At 36.5% G+C, this 22,422-nt stretch overlaps 1 protein-coding gene across 1 annotated transcript in view; it reads left to right on the top strand.

The window, feature by feature from the left end:
* Positions 1-9,055: 9,055 nt before the first annotated feature.
* NUCB2 (nucleobindin 2) overlaps positions 9,056-22,422 on the top strand; it is a 15,501-nt gene continuing 2,134 nt past the window's right edge. Inside the window, 10 exon segments of the mRNA XM_009328551.1 lie at positions 9,056-9,199; positions 9,886-9,993; positions 11,315-11,441; positions 14,778-14,881; positions 16,572-16,757; positions 17,403-17,493; positions 19,019-19,077; positions 20,592-20,684; positions 21,723-21,812; positions 22,387-22,420. Coding sequence (XP_009326826.1) covers positions 9,056-9,199; positions 9,886-9,993; positions 11,315-11,441; positions 14,778-14,881; positions 16,572-16,757; positions 17,403-17,493; positions 19,019-19,077; positions 20,592-20,684; positions 21,723-21,812; positions 22,387-22,420 — 1,036 coding nt within the window.

Genomic DNA, 22,422 nt, shown 5'->3' with positions numbered 1-22,422 from the left:
TAAATATTCTTTAATCTAGCTCCATATCATTAGGTCTAAATTTATTCGTATTAGCTATTTTGTATTTTCTTTCCAAAGGGGGAAAAAAAGTGCCTTGAAGTCCTGGGGCATTCAAGGTTTACTTTAGCATCATCATTTATTGTTGACTAGAACAAAATGCGTATTGGTAGAATAATTGAAACACTTTTTGATTTGAGATTAGGGCTTGAGCAAACACTTTGGTTGCCTATAGTAGCATATTTGAAATGAGGTTGTTTTTTACGTCAGCACTGGCAAAATTGCTGTTTGGATTTATACAAAATGAATTTTTGAGATTCCAGGTTTGCTGTTGTATTTTGTTCTGTATGGGAACCGAACTTACAGTACAGGAAGCTATATTGGTACTGGTAAATTTTTTTTTAAAATTTGCTTTTGAAGTTGGGAAGAGTTTTATCAAGTACGCATTGAGTTCAGTACAAGTTTTTGCTTGAGTATTGGTTTCATAAATCTTTCTTTTTGAGCCATCTTTGTTGAAAAAAAATTTATAAAATCACACAAGTTTCTTTTAAAAACAAGACTAATATCTCGCCATTTTTCAGTTAGTAAGATAGCTTTGTAGACACTGATATTTATTTTTCTGAAACAATGATAGGGAAGTTCCTTGGAGGCAGGTAGTATATAAATATGTATGTGTATTTGTGTGTGTGCACGCAGGTTTTTAAATAATGAACCATTAACATTGCAACAAGAAGAAAAAAAAGTTGTCTTTTCAAACTTATGACAGAGCTAAGCATGTGTAGCAGCAGGCCGTATGTTTTGCTTCGATGCCATCTTTATTTCTGAACATACAGTTGTGTTGTAAATAGTACTTGCTGCTTTCCCACTTGAGCATTCATAGTTTGTGTTACTATATAGTATCCCCCAGCATTTGGGTGACTCATTTAATAAAACAGCTGAAGTGTATTTTTTTTAAAAAAGGTTCTGTCAGCAAATGTTGTACTACACACAGCTGAGGCATGCTGGCTTTTCTGAGAAGCTGAAAAAAGAAGCTGTTTTATCAGCCAACTTTTAACTGTAAAGAGAATGAAGCAGATAAAATGCGGTGAGAAAAATGTAACAAATACAAGTCCAAAGAAAAGAATTTAAGCAAAGTAAACAGGATGAGAAGAAAGGATTCTGCTGCCTTTATGTACTTAAATAATACTTTCATATAAAACTGTATTTACGTACAGTATTAAAATGCTTCTTGAAAAAATAAGGAATGTCTGCTGGTGCAGAGAACTGAGTGGGAGGTACTCTTAACAGAAGATTAGGACAGGATGTCCAGGTTGAAACCTGTTGGATACTGGCTAGAAAAAAAGAAGCATCATCTGAATCATGGGGTTAATGGACAACTTTGACAGAAGAGAAAAAATGCTTGAAAGATAATCAAAGGAAAACTGTTGCTGCTTGTGTGGGTGGGATATGTACTGAAAGAGGAGAGAGGGAAAAATGATGCTCGCATATTAACTTTTAAAAGGGTGAATTCTCATTTGGGAAGAAGAGTATGCAGGTGTTTCTGTATTTTGAAAGGTAACTTGTAAAGGGAAAACTATTGCAGATAGTAGCCATTTCCCTTTTCATGTCATTTTTTGCTCATGTCTTCAGTGAGAAATCTATAGAGGACTAGTGACCTAGTGAAAAGACATCTTCACCACAACCAGAGGTTTAGCTTAGCATCTTGAGCTGAAACAGGTTTTTGCACTTCAGTCTCAAAATTGTTGCCACATTTTAGCCGTGCTAATACCAGATTAACTCATTGGACTAACATTGTGAAGAAGATGCATTAACTATAGATTCATTGACTTTCATCGTTGGTTAAGGTATGATAGCTTACAGTGTCTGGGCAGCAAGTCCTCCTGAAAGAACAGGGAAGAACTAACACTGTCAGGTGTTTCCAAACAGAAAATACGGCAGAAATATAATCTGTTTGTGCCTAATTTCAAATGTTTAATGTATTTTTTAAAGATTTTATGAGCTAATCAATTTATATCTTTGCAAATAATTTTTAGAGGAATGGAAAAACCCATGGAATTAAACATTCTCTGCTTAAACTGTGATATACGGACAGGTATATCACTGTTTTCAGAGAGGTGAAAGCATATTCAAGGTACTAGATGGCTAGCTCAAACTGCTGAAGGAGTACTTTACATAGTTTAGATATATTTTTAATATTCTCATTCTAGTACTGAGGTTAGAATATTCTTCGAAAGATGAAGATCAGTAGATCTATTTTATCTCTTTCCTGTTCTTTTTTTTTAATTCAGCATTGCATATGAAGATTATTCACTTCTCCAATGTACAGCATAAAAATGGGAAGTCACAGTACAGTCATAACGATAGAGAATACTGCTATCATCCTGCATGTCTGCACTATATCTCACACAGGCTTAATTACTTCCATCTCAGATGGCGCAGGTGTACGTGAAATTTTATGAATAGGTATGCTTATTTGTGTATTCTGTAAGTCTGGATTTATGTTTACATTGCCTATCATGGTATGCATGAGTTTGGCAAGTGAAACATGCAATATGACATCTACAGTGTTGTGCTATCTTGCTTCGTAATCATCTGCTGAGCTTCTACATGTGCAGACACTACACACTGATATCACTATATGTTCTTGCCTATCTCACTTTTAGAAAACTTGACATTGGGTATTACTTCTTTAGAAATATTTGTGCTTTGCTAGGAAAGCGGTGGAGACATCAGTAGCAGAATTATGCTGTTTTCTGGGCAATAGGTGTTAAGTTAATGAGAAGTAAATGTTCAGGTTTATATTATAAACACCTGGCAGTTGTGTAAAATAGGTGTGCTAATGCCGTGTTTAGCTGCTTGTGTTGATGTTACTAGAACAAACTTTAGAAGCTGCATTTTGTACTTATCTTTCAAAGCCCATAGCTCTTTATAATTCAAATGTCTGATCCTGTTCCACTGAAGTTGATAGCAATTTGTGATTTACTTTAGTGGGATCAAGATCAAGGTTGCTGGCAGACAGCCTGCTTCTTTTCTTTTCCAATTGTATTTTTCTGTTCATGCGAGTACATTGGTGGCTCTATTTTCTGCTGACTATCTCATTCTTTTAGCTCTCGCTCTGTTTTTTTTTAAATACTTTAGAGAGGTTTTTATTTTTCGTTTTCCCCAAAGGCTTAGGATATTGGCTTTGTTTATAAACTACAGTATTTGTCAGTTCTAGAGCACTACTTTTATGATTAGTTCTCTTTATGTATTACAAGTAGAGATGTTTGTTTATCCCTGTAGGAAAGGTGAGATTGATTTCTGACGCAAGCAGATTAGAGTTGTGCTACCTTTTCATCTAGGTGGGCTACATGTCTTTGACTAAAATCACTTAATTTCCAGATGACAATTGTAACATTAGCTCTGTCCATCTGTCTTTAAGAAAGTAACCAGTCAGCTGGGCAGATACATGACAACTTATATTTCTATTAAACTATATAGCAGTAGGAAGAATAGTAATATTAATAGGCTCAAGCGACACACCCATAGCAGGGCACGAGGATGTATGCTGTACATTATGTACCACAGATGACAATGATCAAATTGACATTGCTCCTCTTCTGCAGCACTGTGATTGTCTGTTCGCTTGGTGGCTCCTAGTCCTGGCAGAAGAAACCACATCCCTGAGTCAAACACATAGATTCAGCCTGAAGTGCCTGGGAAGGAATGGGCATCCAGGAACGGGTTTCTCAAAAGTCGGGAACTGTTGAAGGTAGCTGGTAACATGCTGAGAGGGGGATGAACGCTTAATAATAAAGTGTTTAGTGGAACAAAAACTGGAACCCCAGTTTTCCTCTCATCCTGCCTCTTGTCACTCTTCCCTCTAGTTGCTGAATTTGAGAATCACACTGAGTTTTTTCTTGCAGCTGATTAATGTTAGAATTTGCAATGGGCCTGGCTTCTGCCTTCTAATATGTGTCAGAGTAGAATGTGCTCAGTGACTCAGTTGTGAGCAACTCTAAAGGTTGATGCATGTCTTAGTCACCTGCTTTTATTGAGGCAATTTTGATGAGTATAGTCTTGGACTAATAGATACCTAAATACAGTAACTCTGTCTTCACTAGGTAATTATTTTTTATTCTAATAAATATATTTCCAATTTACTTGTTATAGCACAGGTTGTGTAAACAGTTGGGTTCCTCAAAATACTACTGGAAGTCCTGTGTTAAGCATAGTAGTCTACAAACTCAGCTGCAATGGTAGAGATATTTTTTGCTTACTCATTTTGGTCTTCTCTGCTTTTAATTCTTCCTGGTACTTGTGGATTTTTTGGCTTGTTTTATCAAAAGGGCTATGATAAAAACACCCTATGCACAACCTGAAACAAAACTGCCTGATGGGCGGTGGATAGACTTCTTTTCAGAGCAGCTTATTACATCAAATAGTTGTGAAGAACATATTGTGGTATCATCCAGTCCTTCCCATTACGTATGATAGCGTGTAATTGCAAAGGTTGCTATTTCCAAGGGGACCCAAATTGTCCATGAGCACAAGTCCCACAGAAAGTCAGCAGACCCAATGGCACTTAGTTTGATTAGGGCTTTTGATAGATAAGCTTTGCTGACTACTGCAGAGGTAGTTTAAGATGATACGGCTCCAGTTGCCCATCCCAAATCTGCTGGAGAGTAGTGCTCCCTCATATGTGGTTTGGCAGACCACCATGTTTGCTTATACCTCAGTTGTTTCAGTTTAGCATGGACATTTTATGTATCAGTTTTCCTGAGTAGCAAGGAAAAAGTCCTAAAAATTTAACTGTGTGCCCCCCTTCGGCCTAAGCTGACAATCCCTATCTCCACAATTATTTATATTACTAGAAGTTGTGGGTTAGCAGCTTTAAAAAGATTCTTTATGTGTTTAAAATGGATCAAAGACCAGGTGTCATCATTGCAAGTGTTGGCTTTAGTACTTGCCGTAGGCAAAGAATGAATCGATGCCGTAACTATGGCTAGCACTTGAGTTTCTGCCTTCTCTGCCATGGTTCAGCTCACTACATGACCTGTTTGTCTTACATGAAATGAGCATGCTCAAATAATAGCCACATATGATTTTCAAAAACACTGTTTACACACCTTACATAACTAGAGTGGCTTACGATAATATTAAATTACTTTTATTTCTATAATTTCGTATATATGAAAATATTTCAGTCGGGAAAATATTTATTCATCTATCAGGGGTCCAAATTTTTAGCATTATTAGAAGCTACAGTTTCTTTAAATGAGTACTTCAAACATACATAACCGTTTAAAAAAATAACATTTCTGAAAATACTGAGTATAGTTATTATACTCATATACTTCATAAGTGTTTTGGTTTTTATTAGTTTTGTTTCATATCCATTGCATACTTACGGCCTTTCACTTACCAGTTTACTAGACTGCCCCATTCATACTCTGCTAGAATTTCAGCAAGGTGGAGTTTTGTTTTACTTGTAAATTTTTTTGACTGTGATGCTCTGTGTTTAGAGAAGTTATTGCCCAGGCTGTTCTTTCCTATTCATTTTTTAAATACACTTAGTTGACAGATACTGAACTAAGTGTTTGCCTTACTTTTACTTTCTTTGCTGTTTCTTTCATCTGAAAAGGAAAGTACCATAGCTTCCTCACAACTGTATCTCAATCTGCTTTGGAAGTGAACCATCACGTTGCAAATATTCTCAGTCCTACCTATAGAATTTATAAACCTTTCTTGTTAAGAAGCAATGCTCTGATAAAATCTGTAGCATAGCCTAGGCCTCCCAAGGTTCTTCTGTTTCAAATGGGATATTAAAGGACTGGAGAAGATTAAGGGAAGACTAGCAAGCATGATCAAAGGTCAGGAAAAGCTTCGTGAAAGGAATCAGTAGGTAAGCTAGCACTCTCTAGGCTAGAAGAGTGAGGACTGGTGTATGATCACTGTTGGAGAGCTATAATATGGAAATGGTAATTAACAATAAATTGTTCACATCTCTTCCAATACAAGAACCTAGGGGGTTATTGAATGGGGTAAATGAATGACAGGTTCAGAGCAGAGATGGTTCACACAACATGTGTTATCTGTGGAACTACTTGCCATAGGGTGTTACAGATGATACGAACTTTTTATGGTTCAAAAATCAATTGAATAAAGAACTGAAATAAAAATCCATTGAAGTAAAGAAAAGGTACAACCTGAATGTAAGAAAGGCCAAAAATCTCGGGCTGAGGCAATCTATAAGTGACAGTGAGTATCACTGTTCTCATGTCCTTCCCTAAGCACCCGTCACTGCAGACAGGATCCAGGGCTAGAGGGCCCTTTGCTCTTACAGACCAGAGGTGTCATTATGCTCCTGAGGAAGCATATTGAATTATAAATATGATGAGGGCTGGTCATGTTTTATATAGGTAGTCTGTTACAGAAACACTCTTTTCTATTTCTATCCAACCTGCTGCGTAGGTTAAGGTATTTCCACTTTCCATTTGTTGTATTCAAGCCTACATGGTGATCTAGCTGTGTTCGTATGTTGACAGGTATATCAAAATGCCTTGGTAAGGATAAAATAAGAGACAACAGTGTTCAGAGAATGACTAACACCAGATGTGGCAATTTACTTTTGGAAAAAAGAGGACAAAATTAGGTGATCTTGTCCATGCAAGACAGAAAAAATTAAGTGACGATAGGGTGATGGTTGTCTGCCAGCTAAAAGAATTGATGGCCTGCATCACATATAGACTTATTAATGTTATCCATGCCACTGATACATAAAATGAGCTGTGCCGCTAACAGGTACAAACTCAACTGATAGCTCTAGTTGAGGACTTCCCAGCCGCATTGTTGATCTGCCCTGTAACCTAGCCTGGCCTGAAGATCCAGGATGAGGACAGGAAGGGAAATTTCTGGGAAAGTCCATGAACTTGGTGATTTGGTTTATAGAAGCGATCCAGTTAGTACTCAGAAATATTCAGTCTTGGCGTCTACATCAAGATTAGGACACTTGAAAACCTAAATAACAATATTTAGGTAAATAACGATAGTATTTGTTAGTTATTATTATTTCCTGTGATTAAATCCCATTGAAATTACAAACCTAGGCAGAGCATTTATACAACAATATTCTGTAATTAAAAACGTCTGAAATATTGGAACTTCAGCATTTTTAAAAGTGATAGTGAATAACTAATTCCTTCTTTCATCAGCTCTGTAAAGTCACTGCAAGCCAACAGCTTGTGTAGAAGTATAGAAATGAACTTACTAGTTCCAGCAAATCAATCTGGGTTTGGCATTTTGTTTGTTTGTGTGTTTGCTTGTTTTAAAGGAATGACCTAGGCAAAGCTAATGAGACTTGCTGTTGTGGATCTGACAGTAGTGCTGACATTGAATCTAATACGCTCAATATGGCAGCAACAGTAGCTCCTGCTATCCCATCTGGTAACAATCAGATGTTAGTCATTTTTTAAATGAAAGTAACAGATAGTTGCTATAACTGAGCAGAATCCATTTAGGCTCTTTTTGCTGAAGAGGTGATTAAGAAAAAGCAGAGAATTCTTGTCATTCTTGAGCCTCTGACATACAAAACAAAAGGTGGATAGGTGGATATATTTTTATCTCCAGCTGTTCCCTCATCTCCAACAAAAGAAAGAATATCTCTGCACATCTTTTATGCATTTCCCTTTTTTTTTCTTAATAAGAGTGCTTTCTTTTACATAATACTTATATGAATAAAGGGTGTCAACAATGCTTAATATTAAGTATGTACCATTATCTATATTTATTGCCTTAGTAAAGGGGCAGTATGATCCAAGCAAAAGTAATGCTTTACTGTCAAGTATCAGAGCATGTAGTCAGGAAAACTGGCACTGACACCATAATTACAGTTTGTCCCTCCCACCCCCCCCAAAAAAAGGAGATTTGCTGCTGGTGGACATAAGTACTTTTGATAGACTTACTTGCACAACTAGTTAAAGCACTTGCACAGAAATTCCCCTTGTAGCAGGTATACTTTTAATTTGTTTGACTGCACATTTCTTGAATATTATGTCTTTTTCTTTGACGTATCTAAGATAATTTTAGACAGTATCTGACTGGCAACTTTCACTTTCCAGGAGGTGATTGATATTACTAACGTAACATTGGAGTTTGCTCAAGCTTTTTAGAGAATATCCAGAGACTGTGTGGACTGTCATAGGCTGAATTGGCTGAATAGTCTCAAGAGCTTGACTTTGCTGTCGGATGCTGGATTACCATCGTTACTTTTTTAGCTGGATTTCTTGTACTCGCACTGTTTAAGTATTCCATATCAGTTTCTGAATGAAGTGAACTATTTTCAAACAAATTTGATAGAGAGGGAGAAGACAGAGCTTGATGCTCATCAAACTAGATGCGAGTTAGCCCCACGTAAAACACCAAAGAAAGTCTAGGGGAGACTTATTAATAAAGACCCAGCCTCAGCAACAATTTCAGGTAGTGTGAACACTTCTTTCAGGAATCTTTGTCAACTTGAAGTATGGATATAACATGGATTGTAAAATATTTTTCCTGCAAAAAAATTTTGGAGGGGATCTTGACTCCAAATTAGGCAAACCACTCCATTGCTGAAACATAAAAACTATCGGCATTACTACACTAAGATCTGATTCAGTGTCCGTGATTGTCTTTAGGAGTTTGCCAATAACTTCAGCAAAGACATGATCAGAATAGGAGTGTCAGTATTAGTTATGCAAGACTTGGCCATCCTAAACAAGTGTATGAACTTTGGGTGTTCCCACCTGTTCTGCAGAGCCATTGATAATACCTCAACATGTTAAAAACCTCTCACCGTTTACAGTACAACTTGGGTTTGCCACACAACTGTAGGATAATCTGAGGAAATCTGCTTGTGTAATAATGGTCTTTAAAAATCAAAGCTGTATTTAATTCTTTGAGTTTTAGTGTTCCTTGAGACCAGTAGAACATGTGGGAAGTGGGTTATTACAGGTATCTACGTAGGAATGTCAAAAAATTCTAATCAGTACAGTATGATAACATCGTTTATGTTGATTTTTGTGACTTGGTCTCATTTCAGATGAAGAGGCTCTCTGTCCTGCCCCAACAGTGTATTTTGCTGATGACATGTCTCCTAATGGCCTTGGAAGCTGTACCTATAGACATAGATAAGACAAAAGTCAAAGGAGAAGGCCACGTAGAAGGAGAGAAGGTAGAAAATCCAGTAAGTGTAATGAAATTTATCTAATTAAGTATTTTTTCCTGATTGCTAGTAACCTGGCTATAGCAAACCCCCTTCCCGAAATTTAGATGTTCTTTACTGGAGTTACTTGCAGGAAGGAAACTAATATTAGCCAGTATTGCAGTATTGTCATACAGTCTACCATCTACTATGGTGAGGTTCCGTTTAAATTTGTTCTCTTTTTTTTTTTTTTTAATTTTATTCTTATTTTATTTTTTTTCGTGAGCTGCTGAAGGCACATGGAAGGAATTCCCCAGCTTACAATAGGAAGAACTGCTTACTGTTCCAGAGAGACTTCTTTCAAGCGATTAGAGTGATGGCTTAGGAAATTCCACTCAGTGATTCCAGTTCAGTGTTTCAAATAGAACAGTAATGAATGAATTGCACTGTTTTAAAAAAACCCCAAACTATATTAACATGACAGGTGCTTGGGTATGACATGGATTCCTAAACACTTTTCTCCTCTTCCTCGTCAGTTGCTGAAACAAATGAATCATAAGAATAAGTTGTTATAGGGCAATGATGCAAATCAGAAAAAAAGAAGATATGTAAGACAGTATAATGCTTGTGTTGCTGAGATTTGAGTTTCAGTTTAATCATTGTATTTAAACAAAGTGAAATGTTTGGTAGTATATTCTTTTCTCAATTTCACTTTTTTTTTTTTGAAGGATACAGGACTTTATTATGATGAATATCTCAGGCAAGTAATAGATGTCTTGGAAACAGATAAGCATTTCAGGGAGAAACTCCAGACTGCTGACATAGAGGAAATAAAGGTAGGTACAAAAAAAAGAGTTAAATTAAGGTTAATTAAATCCATAATCACGAGATATGTATGTTGTATTCTTTCTTCTTTTTCTTTCTTCATACTTCTCTCAATTTTTGTGAGCTTAAATTTCCTCTCGTTTTTATTTGCTTAGGTATTTAACTCTTACTAGATCTTTGTCTTTAGTCAAGGGACAGCAGAACTTCTGTTCATTAAAGAGTATCCCATAGCATAAACCCCCCCCCAACAACGTATGCTTGAATTCATAGTTTCTGCCTTCTGCCTATCTACTAAAAAGCCAATTTCAGACTCCATACAGGTAGGTAAACCTTAATGTACGTCAAAACAGCTGCAAGTGTAGCTCTCGCTCGCTGTTGCCTGCTGAGTCATTTGGAACACTGTTTTGAACATAGAGGTATATCTGCCTTCTGAGATTAAGATAGCATGTCACAAATGAATATGATGACATGGAAGAGAATTACAAGCAAGTCAGATTTTAAAGTCTGGGGAAATTGAGGAGTTATGCTGGAGGTAAAGTCAGTGTATATAGGAATAAAATAGACCTCTAGCTTTCTCCACTGCTGTCCTTTCTTTTATGCCAATCCACATAGCACTCTCTCCAAAACCTCACCACATTCTTGTCTTTTCTACTTTAGTTCCTGGCTCTAGTTGGTGGCTGTTCTCCATTCCCCTTTATGAGCTAGAAATTCAGCAAGGGGCAGGTAGGAAACAGTCTAAAGTGATAGACTTAAAGAGGAGATCCTGCCTTTTGCATTTCCTTTAATCCCTCATGTTGCTGTTGGCAGCTTTTGGCTCCTTTTTCTTCTGTGCTACATCCAGTGCAAGCCTTGAAGGTTGCTATCCATTTCCCGATCCTGATAAATATTCTTGCAATACAGCATTGGTGGCTGTTGCTGTGCTTGTACCTTCTCTCAAGTCTTACAGCCGTCATCAAGTGGATGAAGAACACAGCTCTTCGTGTGCATCTCACAGTTCTTTTGAACTAATTTGAGAACATTTGATCAAGAAATTTGTCACTTTTTAAACATTATTAGGTATTGCTGCTTCAAGGTCATGCTTTTGCTCTTTGGAGGAGCAAGATACTTAGAAATTCTCTTTTCAGAAAGCTTTTAGGATTCCTCTCTGTTTCTATAACCATAGGCTTAAAAAATTTGAATCTGCTTTTTGAAAAAAATTCTGAGATTCTTATAATGTGGGCTACAGTATTGCCAAAGAATGCCACTAGTCTGCTGTCTTGCAGCTCATGTCTAATGGGAATCCTAAAGGCTACTTCATTCTAGGTTTTATACGTAACTTCTATTTTTTGACAGAGCGGAAAACTAAGCAGAGAGCTTGATTTAGTAAGCCACCACGTGAGAACACGGCTGGATGAACTAAAAAGACAAGAGGTGGCAAGATTAAGAATGTTAATTAAAGCTAAAATGGATTCTGTTCAAGGTAAGAATACAAAATTTAACTAGGTGAGTTAAGAGATCGGATTGTGTTGGAGAGGTGCCCAAAATCCATCAGTTATGCTTTGTTTGAAAGTGAGTGTCCTTTCTGAGCTGGCCTAGGGCCAGTAAAGACCCATCTTTATAGGAAACAGGGGAGAAGAGAAAAGCCATCTGTATTTTATAAATAACTAAACTTGATTCTGGCAGTGGATTTTTCAGATAGTTCTAATCTTTTTCAACCTCTTTTTTTATTTTTGTAGTGCATCGATTTATAGATTACCCACTGAGAACTAGTAACATAGTAGGACTATGTTTAAGAATAGAACATGACATAGCATTTCATGTCTTTACAGGGTAGAATTTTTTTTTTTTTTTACAGTTAGTTAACACAAAAGTTTTCCTTTTTCTCTTTTTAAGCCCCCTTTCCGCCAATAAGAATTAATGTACAAATTTATAACAAACATTAAACATTTCAGTTCAGAAGATTATTTTTCTTATTTTTGGGGCAGTTTTAAGCACCTGAATAAAGAAAAACATGTGGAGTGAAAAAAATTCTTCATAGCATTTTCTTAATTGCTAATGAAATCGTACAAACTGAGGCAATTTCTTTTAATGAATAAAGTATACAGGTTTCTAATGATTCTGATTGCTGTATGTTTGTGTGGGAAATGGTGCTATCCCTTTTTATTTCTTATTACCGAAGAATTTTTAAAGTTTGCATTTAGAAAAATTCTGTAAGTTTCTTATTAGTGGTTTCTTTTTGAAGATAATTAGTTGCTCATAAACAAAGATCAAGATGGACTGCATGATCTTGTTTCTGAAATGCTGTTTTTCACAAAGAAGCTCTAATAAAAAGGGCTTAATTTGCCTATGCAGATTATTTTATTATTAAAAACACTTGCAGGTTATGGGGAGGGATCCCACTGAACTGAATAGGTAATGTATCAATTTAAAATAGTGCAAGAATAAGGATCTGTCTTCTAGACTAAGACGAATTTAGAGGTGGCAAGTAGACTGAAAAAGTACGTGTGTGCAAATATGTGTTCATGGGGATGTTACTAGGGTCAGGAAAGCATCAGATTAATTTGGGAAAAAAGATATTTACAGTGCAGTACCTTTCCAATTAAGTCTTTAGGTGCTACCATAGTATAATTAATGAATAATAATATAGAGTTGGCTGAGGGCATCAGATCACCTTTCTGTCCTTTGTTTTCTTTTAATGAAAGTTCTAGTCCAGAGAGTACAGTCCATTGGTAGCTAGACAGTGCAGACCAGCGGTAGCCCCTCCACAGGAGTCAGTGCATTGCCTCACATATCTGCCAGACCCCGTGTTCATCTTCCTCAGGTGGTTCTTCAGCTGCCAAGAACCCGGTCTCATGCTCCTATTGCAGACAAGCAGTCCAGTGACATGATGGTGACACTCACAGTGAGCTAGTTGACAGCAGCTAATGATACCTGATTGTGTACATAGTAATTTTGTGGGTTTTGAAATTTTTTTAATAGTTTAATTGACTGATTACTTCTAGCCCTCTCTACTTCCATAAATCAAGAGTAACTAACAGAGCGTGCTTTAGAAAACATAATTCCCCCCAACAGATCAGATCTGTTACAGTATAAGTGTGAGATCTTACATTTGGGAAAGAACAAGAACAGATTATTCCAGTTCAAAATATTCAGATGACTACTAAGATGTGAAAACATTGGGAGTGTTACAAAGTTGTAAAGTTTACCATCAGCCTTACCAGCGAGTACTTCACACCACGTACAAGTAGTATGGCCAGATTACCTGTAAAATACAGCTGCATCTGTACACCTGTGCAACATCTTGGAACATGTACAAAAGAGCATTCTGTAGTAACAGCAGGCAGAGCTATTTGGTTTCCTTTTATTTGTTCTGTTAATCTTTTCCCTGTAACACCATTTAATATCTTAGTCTTCTATCTGATGTAAAAAAAAAAAAAAAAAGCACACAACCCTCCCTGTTTTCTTCCCTCTCAGATGGATCAGGCTTAGAAAAAAAAACCAGACTTGAGATTATATTCTGCGTATATTCAGTCCTGATCCAGATGTGTTTTTAAATATTTGCACCAAGATCCTACTAGACTGATCAGTACAGGACAGAAGAATGTTAGGGGTTGGGTCTCAGATAATACAGTAATGTGGCAAGTAAATACTGTCAAATAGAATGAGTCTTTTCCCATAAATATAAGGAATGGAGAAAAATGGGTTTGGGGGCAGGGGTTTTTTTGGGGTTTTTTTGTTTGTTTTTTTGTTTGTTTTTGAAAAAAACTATTATTACACTTCTAAAAAATGTTTCAAAAACAGGCTAAAGCGCATATATTTCAACAGAAATTATGATCTCACCAGGGAGGAATGATGGCTGAAATCTGCCCCAGCCAGCGTTTGCTGTTTTGTGATAATACAAACACAGCATTGAGTGTAAGACAGAGAGTTTACCAAAGAATAACATGTTCAAAATTGTGTTTTCCAATTTTTTTTAAACAAATAAAATATTCTTTGCTAAGCCATCTAGTAAAAGCTTGTCAAAATTATTATACATAACATATCAAAGTGTATGCTGCTTAAGATAGCATTATTATCTAGCATTAGCAGTCAGAAACCATGGTAACAGCTAGAAAAGCCTGTTGTAGAAATGTGTTTTGTTGTTAGTGCATTGTGTATTGATATTGTTGGGTATAGTTCCTGTCATAAGGAAGAGAGAAATGTTTGCAGCTTTTAGACACAGGACCTGACTCTCCACTGTCTTGCACTTCTCGTTTTGCACAAATGAAATTTGAATATCTGCTTATCTGATTTGATATAATTTTACACCATATTGTACATACATCTTTGGCCAGATACAAGTCATTTGCAAAATGTACAGGGCAATAGAAGAGTCAGACTTCTTCCAGTTCAGGAAAAAGATGCAAGTTGTTAGCTCTGATACTGCACATAACTTCAACTATCTCATTTATGTCATTTATGTAAAAGGGAATAAAAGGTTTTTCTTAGTTTGCAAAGCTCAAATTGATTGCACGTTTCCTTGCTGAAACACAAGCCTTTATTTGTGCATGTTAAATTATTGTGTGCAGTGCAACACTGACACATCAGAAGGAATACAGTGCAAATTGCTATCAAGTTTGCCAATCTCCTTCAGGAAAAGCAACTTTAGAAGTGCTGCTATAGTTTCCTCCGACAGTGGAAAAAATTATCCAGTCCTCAGGGAGCCTCAGGTACTTACAAGGGCACAAGCTCCCGTTTGGAAGTTTTTAAGTTTTTCCTGATCTCACTTGATTTCAAACTTATTTTAATGTTTTACATTTGTACCTTGTTTTTTCAGACACTGGCATAGACCATCAGGCTCTCCTTAAACAGTTTGAGCACCTGAACCATCAGAATCCTGACACGTTCGAACCTAAAGACTTAGATATGTTGATCAAAGCAGTGAGTGCTAGATATAAACTACTATGGGTGGTTTTGGTATTAATTATTATGCTTTTTCTCTGGTAAAGGCAAATCCTTTTATATATGCCACTTTTTTATAAATGACATGCAGTTTTCATTTTCAGAGAAAAGTCAGTTGTCTCCATGGCACACTTGAAAACTGTTGTCAGAGTGCATTATGCTGAAGAGCCCATAAATTTTGGCGTGGCGTCTTAACAGGACTTGCATTCATGTGCCAGTACAAACAACTTCGGGAATAAAATATGCCTTTCTGAGAGCATTTAAATTAAATGCAGTTTTGATAGGGGTACATTTTTCCCAAATGTATTTTCTGATTTCTAATTCTAAATTATTTAAGTGTCTCACAGAATGACATAAAAAATCATCCCTAAACTAACCATTTGAATTTTGGGATCTATTATATTTATGTCAAGCTGCAAAACCGCAGCAGAGTAGAATTTAAGATACCAATATTAGAAATTACATATGCTGGGCATGGCATTCTATGTCTATTTAGCAGATTCAGTACCAATCACAGGTGTGGGGGTTTTTTGTCAGTGCATGTTTATTAAGGGGATGCAGTTAAGGTAAGCATGGCATGGCTTTTTTCAACTGCTGGAAAAAATATGCTTCCCAAGGGGAAAAAAGACTTTAATCTCAGATATGCTTTAGAGAGCACTGCATGTCTAACATGAGAATTTGACAGTTTTTATATTTTCAAAATAAATTGAAAGATAAGGTATATTTTAAGCTTCCTGTAATTTTTGTGGATTTTTTTTTACCCTTGGAAAATTGTATCTCAATTTTCTGTAAAATTATTTATTGTACAGATGTTATAAAGTCTCTTGCCATTTCTGAGCATCACTTCTGGGAAAATTCTGGTTGGCTAGGAGAAGCATATCCTCAGCAGGGCAGTTCTTTCTCTTACATTATTTTTCTTGTCTTCTCATTTCTCAGCTGAGATATTGACAGAGTGTAATGGGCATTTTAGGGGGTCTGTGCTTTGGAACTGTTTTTGAAAAGGTACAGTGAATCTGAAAATTAAAATGTAAATAGTGGAGAGACTATATCAGGTATGAACATGTTACTTTGAAAAGCACTACCAAAACGTCTTTTAATACCTTGAGCTGTCTGAAAATGATACATCTCCAAACTCTATACTTGTCAGAAATTCTCCCGTCACACCCTTTCTCTCCATATAATTGGGTTTTTTTATTTAATCTGTATTAAGCTACTGCAAACTAACTCCCATTATTAATGAAGACACTTTTTTCATTAAACTGCAGGATAAGCTACAAATGTTCTTATTCTGAAATAAACAAGGAGTTAATGGCACTATTTGAAGCTGTGCTTAATTAGTATGGGACATACTTAACTTGAGTTAATTTATTATTAATTGATGAGAAAGGACACCTTGATGCCTTCTTACAGTACTGTGTAGTTGCAAAAATTGTCCAGCAGTTGAACCCTTGCAAATTAATTTCTGTGAAAATAATGAAGTGTGGAGGGATGTTTTTGCATCACTGTCACATGAAAGGAAACCCCCAACTAGTCTACCTCATGTTTAAAAAGAGAATGGCAATATGGCTAGCCTTGCCCACAGATCTGAACAATACAGTGTTTTTCATGTTGTACGTGTTAACATAATCGTGTGGCATAATCATATGTCTACATATATCTATATTTTTAGGCTACAAGTGACCTGGAAAACTATGATAAGACCCGCCATGAGGAGTTTAAGAAATATGAGATGATGAAAGAACATGAGAGGAGAGAGTATTTAAAAACACTGGATGAAGAAAAGAGGCAGCGAGAAGAATCCAAATTTGAAGAGATGAAGAAAAAACATGGAGATCACCCTAAAGTTCACCATCCTGTAAGGCCACAATCTGTTCTTACATGATTGGGTGGAAGCTTTCCTTTCCAGAGAGAAAAAAGCTAATGAAGAGAAGGGTATATCTTGTTTGTTCTCAGCATTTGCCTCTTCTCATTGACATGGGAGCAGAGTGTAGGAACAGTGTTGAGAGCATTACAAAACCCACTATATATACCCCCATTTTTTCTGTACCAGTATGCTATTTGCTGGCAGAATTATTATTTACAAAGAAGCTAAAACTCATGAGGAAGAAGCCAGAGCGGTATTCAAAACTGTAGGGATGCCTTCATGGTATGCCTGGCCTACAAGGAACTGCGTCACAGCAGTTTTTCTCTAGAAAAGGCAAACTAATTTAACTCCCTTCAGCTAGTGTTTCTAGATGAGTCTGTGGCCATGACTGATTATTACAGGTGTTCCTTCCCACAGAGTATGCATTTCCTTGACATTCGCCCTTTCCCTGGGCCTTTCTGTCTAATGAAAGTGTTAGACCTGACCAAAAGGGAGTTGAAGAAAATTCCATTGATTCAATTTGCAACATGACTAATCAGAAAATAAAGCCTTTCAGAGAAACTGTAATGCAAAGGTAATGCAGAAAAATTACGCTTAATCATTTTTGAATAGTTTTTCTTTGTAACCAATCTATAGGGAAGCAAAGATCAACTGAAAGAGGTGTGGGAAGAAGCAGATGGACTAGATCCTAATGAATTTGACCCCAAAACATTTTTCAAATTACACGGTAAGAGTTTACTTTAATTTAATGAACAAGTGAAGTGTAACTTTCTGTTACCTTCTGCTGAGGGCAAGTTTGTCTTATACCTCAAGCAATTTGGATGAATCTGAAGAGTATATAGGAGAAAATATTTATGTTATTGTTTGTAACTTTACTGTGGGGTTTAAAAGTTGAAAACAGAGTTTTGTTTAACTACTCATAAAATCATACAGCCAATAACCAGTAGTGATTGCTCAGGGAAGTATGGGTACTTAGAGGGCTGTCCGTAACGATAACTTTGCTTACACACTACATACTAGGAATAAATCCTCAGAGGTGTGTGTGGGAAAACCTGCTTTCTCATCATCTCTGCAGATAAGTGCCAGACTCCCCTTATCTTTGGAGTGGACATAAAAGTGCCAAGCCTCTTCAGAAGTTGCAAGATTCCCTTAATAAAAGAAAAACCAAAATGACCCCCAATCCTGCTTCTATATTTCTGAGCAGTGTGCAGCTAGAGACAATGAAATAGTAGCAGAGATGAGGATGCACCTCAATGGGCATTTTGCTTTAAATGTGATTATATAAGTGTGTAACCTTATATCCTGACATTGTTAAAAGCTTCATAATAAAGTACCCTTAAGCAGATCCTGCCTGGCACTGGGCTGTGAAGGGTTGAACAGTACACAGAATTTGACTAATCCCAAAGATGATAATTTAACTGAAGAAAAGTGTTCTAGCTTGAGTCTGAACTTTTATCTTGGTTTATAAAATATATAAGTGTGTTATACTTATTAAACCTTATTTCTTCTTTCTAGAAAGAGATCTGGCAAGATGATTTTCTGAAAATTTTTGGTAGCTTTTTTGTGCAAATCTTATCAAAACAGGAATAGCTAAAACAATCTTTTGCCTTAGAGCTTAGTATATAAAAACTTTGAAGCAACTAAATAAAACTATTGCATAATAACACTCATTCGAAGTAGACATTCTCTTTCAATTTCAGAGTTAGTATAACAATATTCAGAGTAGAATGTAGGATAAAAGATGGATCATTAGTTATCAAGGATTCTCCTCTTTGCATTTGTCATGAAAAGTAATTTTACAGTGATCTCTTCTCAAGCGCTGCATATTTATACAGATTTTCAGATAATTCTTTAGGTTTTTTTGAGAGTCACACTGTTGGTTAACAAAGTTCCTCTACAGATTTTTGTTGCTCCTGAATCTATTTACAAATTTAGTTGTTAAATTGAGACACTTGTTCTCAGCAATATTTTTTGGCAATTGCACTTTGTGCAATCCTGTTGTGACCTATTTCAGTTTGCTAATCTAAGAAGTAGGGAGATTGCTCCAGACTTGTCCAACCAACCAAGAATGGTAATACAATTCAGCCAATGCCTGATAAAAACCTAAACAGAATGTAACCAGCATCTTGTTAAATGAGGTTTTTAATCCGTGTGAGATGTGTTTGCTGATACTTACTTAACTCATGGAAAACTATTACATGTTTTACTTTCTGTAGATATTCAGCTTGTATTTTCAACACTTCTTTTTGTAGATGTCAATAATGATGGTTTCCTGGATGAGCAAGAATTAGAAGCCCTATTTACTAAAGAGGTAAAAAAAAAAAAATTCAAAAACGTAACTTGTTTCAGTAAATGATTACAGGGATGTCTGTATTTTTTTCCAAGTATATTTGGGGGCTTTGGACTACAAAGTAGAGTATTCACGCCAAGTTTTGTGCATCCTTAATGTTTCTACAAAAGTGTAAAAACGTATCAGCAGGGAAAATAAAGTAGTTGAAGCACAGGACTCAGACACCAGAGATCTAGTGCTCATGTATTTCTCTGCCACAGGCGGCTTTGAGATTTTATAATTAATCTGCAGGATAGCTATAGCTGTATAAATTGCAGTGCAGAGAGCTGCACTCCTGCTCTGGCTAGATGCAGCCTGGTAGAGGTTCTGAGGCTGGGTATCTGTGCTTATTCAGTGCTAATTTAAAGTCATAAGACTTGTTGAGAGGAAAAGGGTCACGCTCATGCAAATTGGCTCAAAGACAGCACGTTGTGGAAGCAGCTACAGAAATTTCACATATTTTGTATCTAGCTAGTTTGGAGCAAATGTACATCTGATAAAGTAGACAGGCTCTTAGTTTCTTTAAGCCTTGGTTTGTTTTCTGTAAAAATGCAAATATTAGTACTTCTTTGCCTCCCAGAAGGGTAATGATAGCAATGTACCGAAATTCTACAGTGATGGGAATTGCAGAATCAGTGAGTAAACAAAGGGCCTTGGTCTTCATTTTTCCAGTAGGTTCTGTTTTGGTATAGCAGGAAAAAACCCTAAACTTCCCATTCAAAGATCCAGTACTATGGGTGTCAATATCTAGTCTTAACAATTTTTTCTAGATTTCTTGAGTCAGAGAGGAAATGTGCTATACAGTGTATATAGAAGCTTATAAATTCAAACTACTGTAAATTTTTGAAGAAATTAAATTTGCAAATACAGATTTCTAACAATGCAATAAAGATATATGTCAGTCTTTTTTGACAAATATGTCCCACCATTTTGCAGTTTTGTAGTTTAAAAACAAGTAGTCTGGGGCCTTAAAATTACCTATGGCTAAGCGAGCGAAGCTAAATGACTAAGAAACCTAAGTAGAAGCAAACAAGCATAAACTCACCTGAAAGACATTGTGCAAGAAGAGAAGTGGACCATTAAATTAAGCACTCAATTTGTCTTGTGATATCCTGAATACTTACAGGGTCAGCTGCATGCTCTGGTAAAAAACCTACTCTCTCCTGTTCCAGAAACCATGTGGAAACTCTGCCTGCTTTGAATCAAATGTAGGATCAGACTGTGCATGCTGAGGTCAATTTTACTGTAATGTCCACAGCACTGAATTACAACAGACCACATGAATTAACTGAAAACTTTGTTCTTAGCAATGAAAAGCTCACTTGTTGCTTAAATACTATGCTAAAAGAGAATTACACACACACACTCTCATTCTGTTGGAAAAATGGTGAACTCACGTGTTTAGCAACATCTTCACGCTACTGTTCCAAATATGCTCTGTCATTTGAATGAGCAGCCCTTTCTCCAAACTAACATTTGCTAATTTTGAATTTCAGCTAGAAAAAGTTTACGATCCCAAAAATGAAGAGGATGACATGGTTGAAATGGAAGAAGAAAGGCTGAGAATGAGAGAACATGTAATGAATGAGGTGGGGACTGATGTTCAGTAGAGCTGCTGATTTCCTTCTGTGTTCAAGAATTACAGTCCTCCTAACGTGAAGGGTTGTCCAAGTACAGCAGAAAGGGATGACCTGTCACACTGAATGCTGTTTCTGCTGGGATTCACGTAAAGCTACAATTCTCAAGTTCTGTGCCCAAATTCTGATGTAAATGCCTGCTGACTATTTTTTAAGAAGTTCCAGAGAAGGAATTGTGCTGTAGCCTCCATCTTTTGCAGATATAGAGATGCAATAGAAATTCCCTATGAATTTTGTGTCGAACAGGGAAGACTCTAAATGTGCTTTTGCACTTGGCAAATGGGTAAGAATTAGGTGTGAGAAGAGGGAGTAGAGCAATGTCTTCTTTCGTGTAGTTCACCTTTGTCCCTTCAGAAGAGGGCTCAGAGCTCAAGGTATCACCTATGGCAGTGAATTCCTTTACTAGTTCTGACAGGTTTTCAGCTCAGGAGACAGAGGAAAGGGAAGAGGATGTTTTGAACCACAGTGTTTTTCACGCCTATCTTTTCTGTATTCAACTATATTCCTTAAGCTTGAGGAACGGAGCAAGCCTGGTCTTCTATTATCCATAAAGGGAAGCATTTCCTCCCTTCCCCTTAAAGGATTCTGACACAATTCAGTTGGGTTTTTTCTGTTTTAAACCTCCCTATCCAACAGTGGAGATTACTCTGACTCACAGTTATAAAATTATTACCAAAAAGCTACAAAACATTTTTCTCAGAAAAATCATGCATGCCACTATTAGCGTTGGGGCTGTGACCACATATAATGTTTCCAATAAAGCCAATGGATTTTGAAGTAAAATGTGAGGATTTACTTTTTATTTCCATTTTTGTTAAGCTACATGAGCTTGTGAGAGAAGTTTTCAGAAGATGTTGCAGGCACTCCCTTGAAAATGGGACAGTTTAAAAATAAAATGGTTATATTTGAAGGTATTTGCATAATGAAATTAAACATTAACTCCACCAAAACCCGTCCTTTAGGTTGAGTTTAATTTTTTGATTCAAATAGGTTGACATCAACAAGGACCGGCTAGTGACTTTGGAAGAGTTCCTGCGAGCTACAGAGAAAAAAGAATTTTTGGAGCCAGATAGCTGGGAGGTAATGTGTTCCAAGTGCAACATACTGTGCTATTACCATCGCTCTAACCAGGAAACCAAATGGCATGTCTCTGACCTTTGCTTTTTTTCAGTCCTGTTTTGGTATGTGTGTGGTTAAGCGCCTTAGCTAAATGTAATGTACAAAATGTAGCAAACTAATGTAATGCAGATGTAATCTTTATGGTCCACACACAAACAGAAAAGGTCTTGCGCCACCCTGTGGATTCTAAAAGAGCTTTTCCCACATGCTTTTCAAACAGAAAATGGACATTTTGTTTATGAATCACTTTAAAGGGAAGATAAGAGCTCAACTAGAAGCAAGAGGAATTTTTTTCTCCTACCTCTAAATCTGTAGTAGAATTTTGCTGAGAAAATAGCCAAGAAACAACTATTTTACAGTTTCTCACAGTGAGTGTACTAACCCTTACAGTGTCACGTCTGGGTGTTTTGATGAAAATTTTGAGTGTTGTTTGGTGAACTGTACAAGTCAGCTAATAATAATTTCAATGGGAAGATAATAAAAATATAAATGCATTCCTGCCTAAGTATTCACGTTTGTATGTATTTTCTTGCAGACACTAGATCAACAGCAGCTCTTCACTGAGGACGAG

Source organism: Pygoscelis adeliae, unplaced genomic scaffold (genome assembly GCF_000699105.1).
Source record: "Pygoscelis adeliae isolate BGI_AS28 unplaced genomic scaffold, ASM69910v1 Scaffold166, whole genome shotgun sequence".
In the NCBI taxonomy this organism is placed as follows: Eukaryota; Metazoa; Chordata; class Aves; order Sphenisciformes; family Spheniscidae; genus Pygoscelis; species Pygoscelis adeliae.
This window is presented reverse-complemented; position numbering and strand designations above follow the sequence as displayed.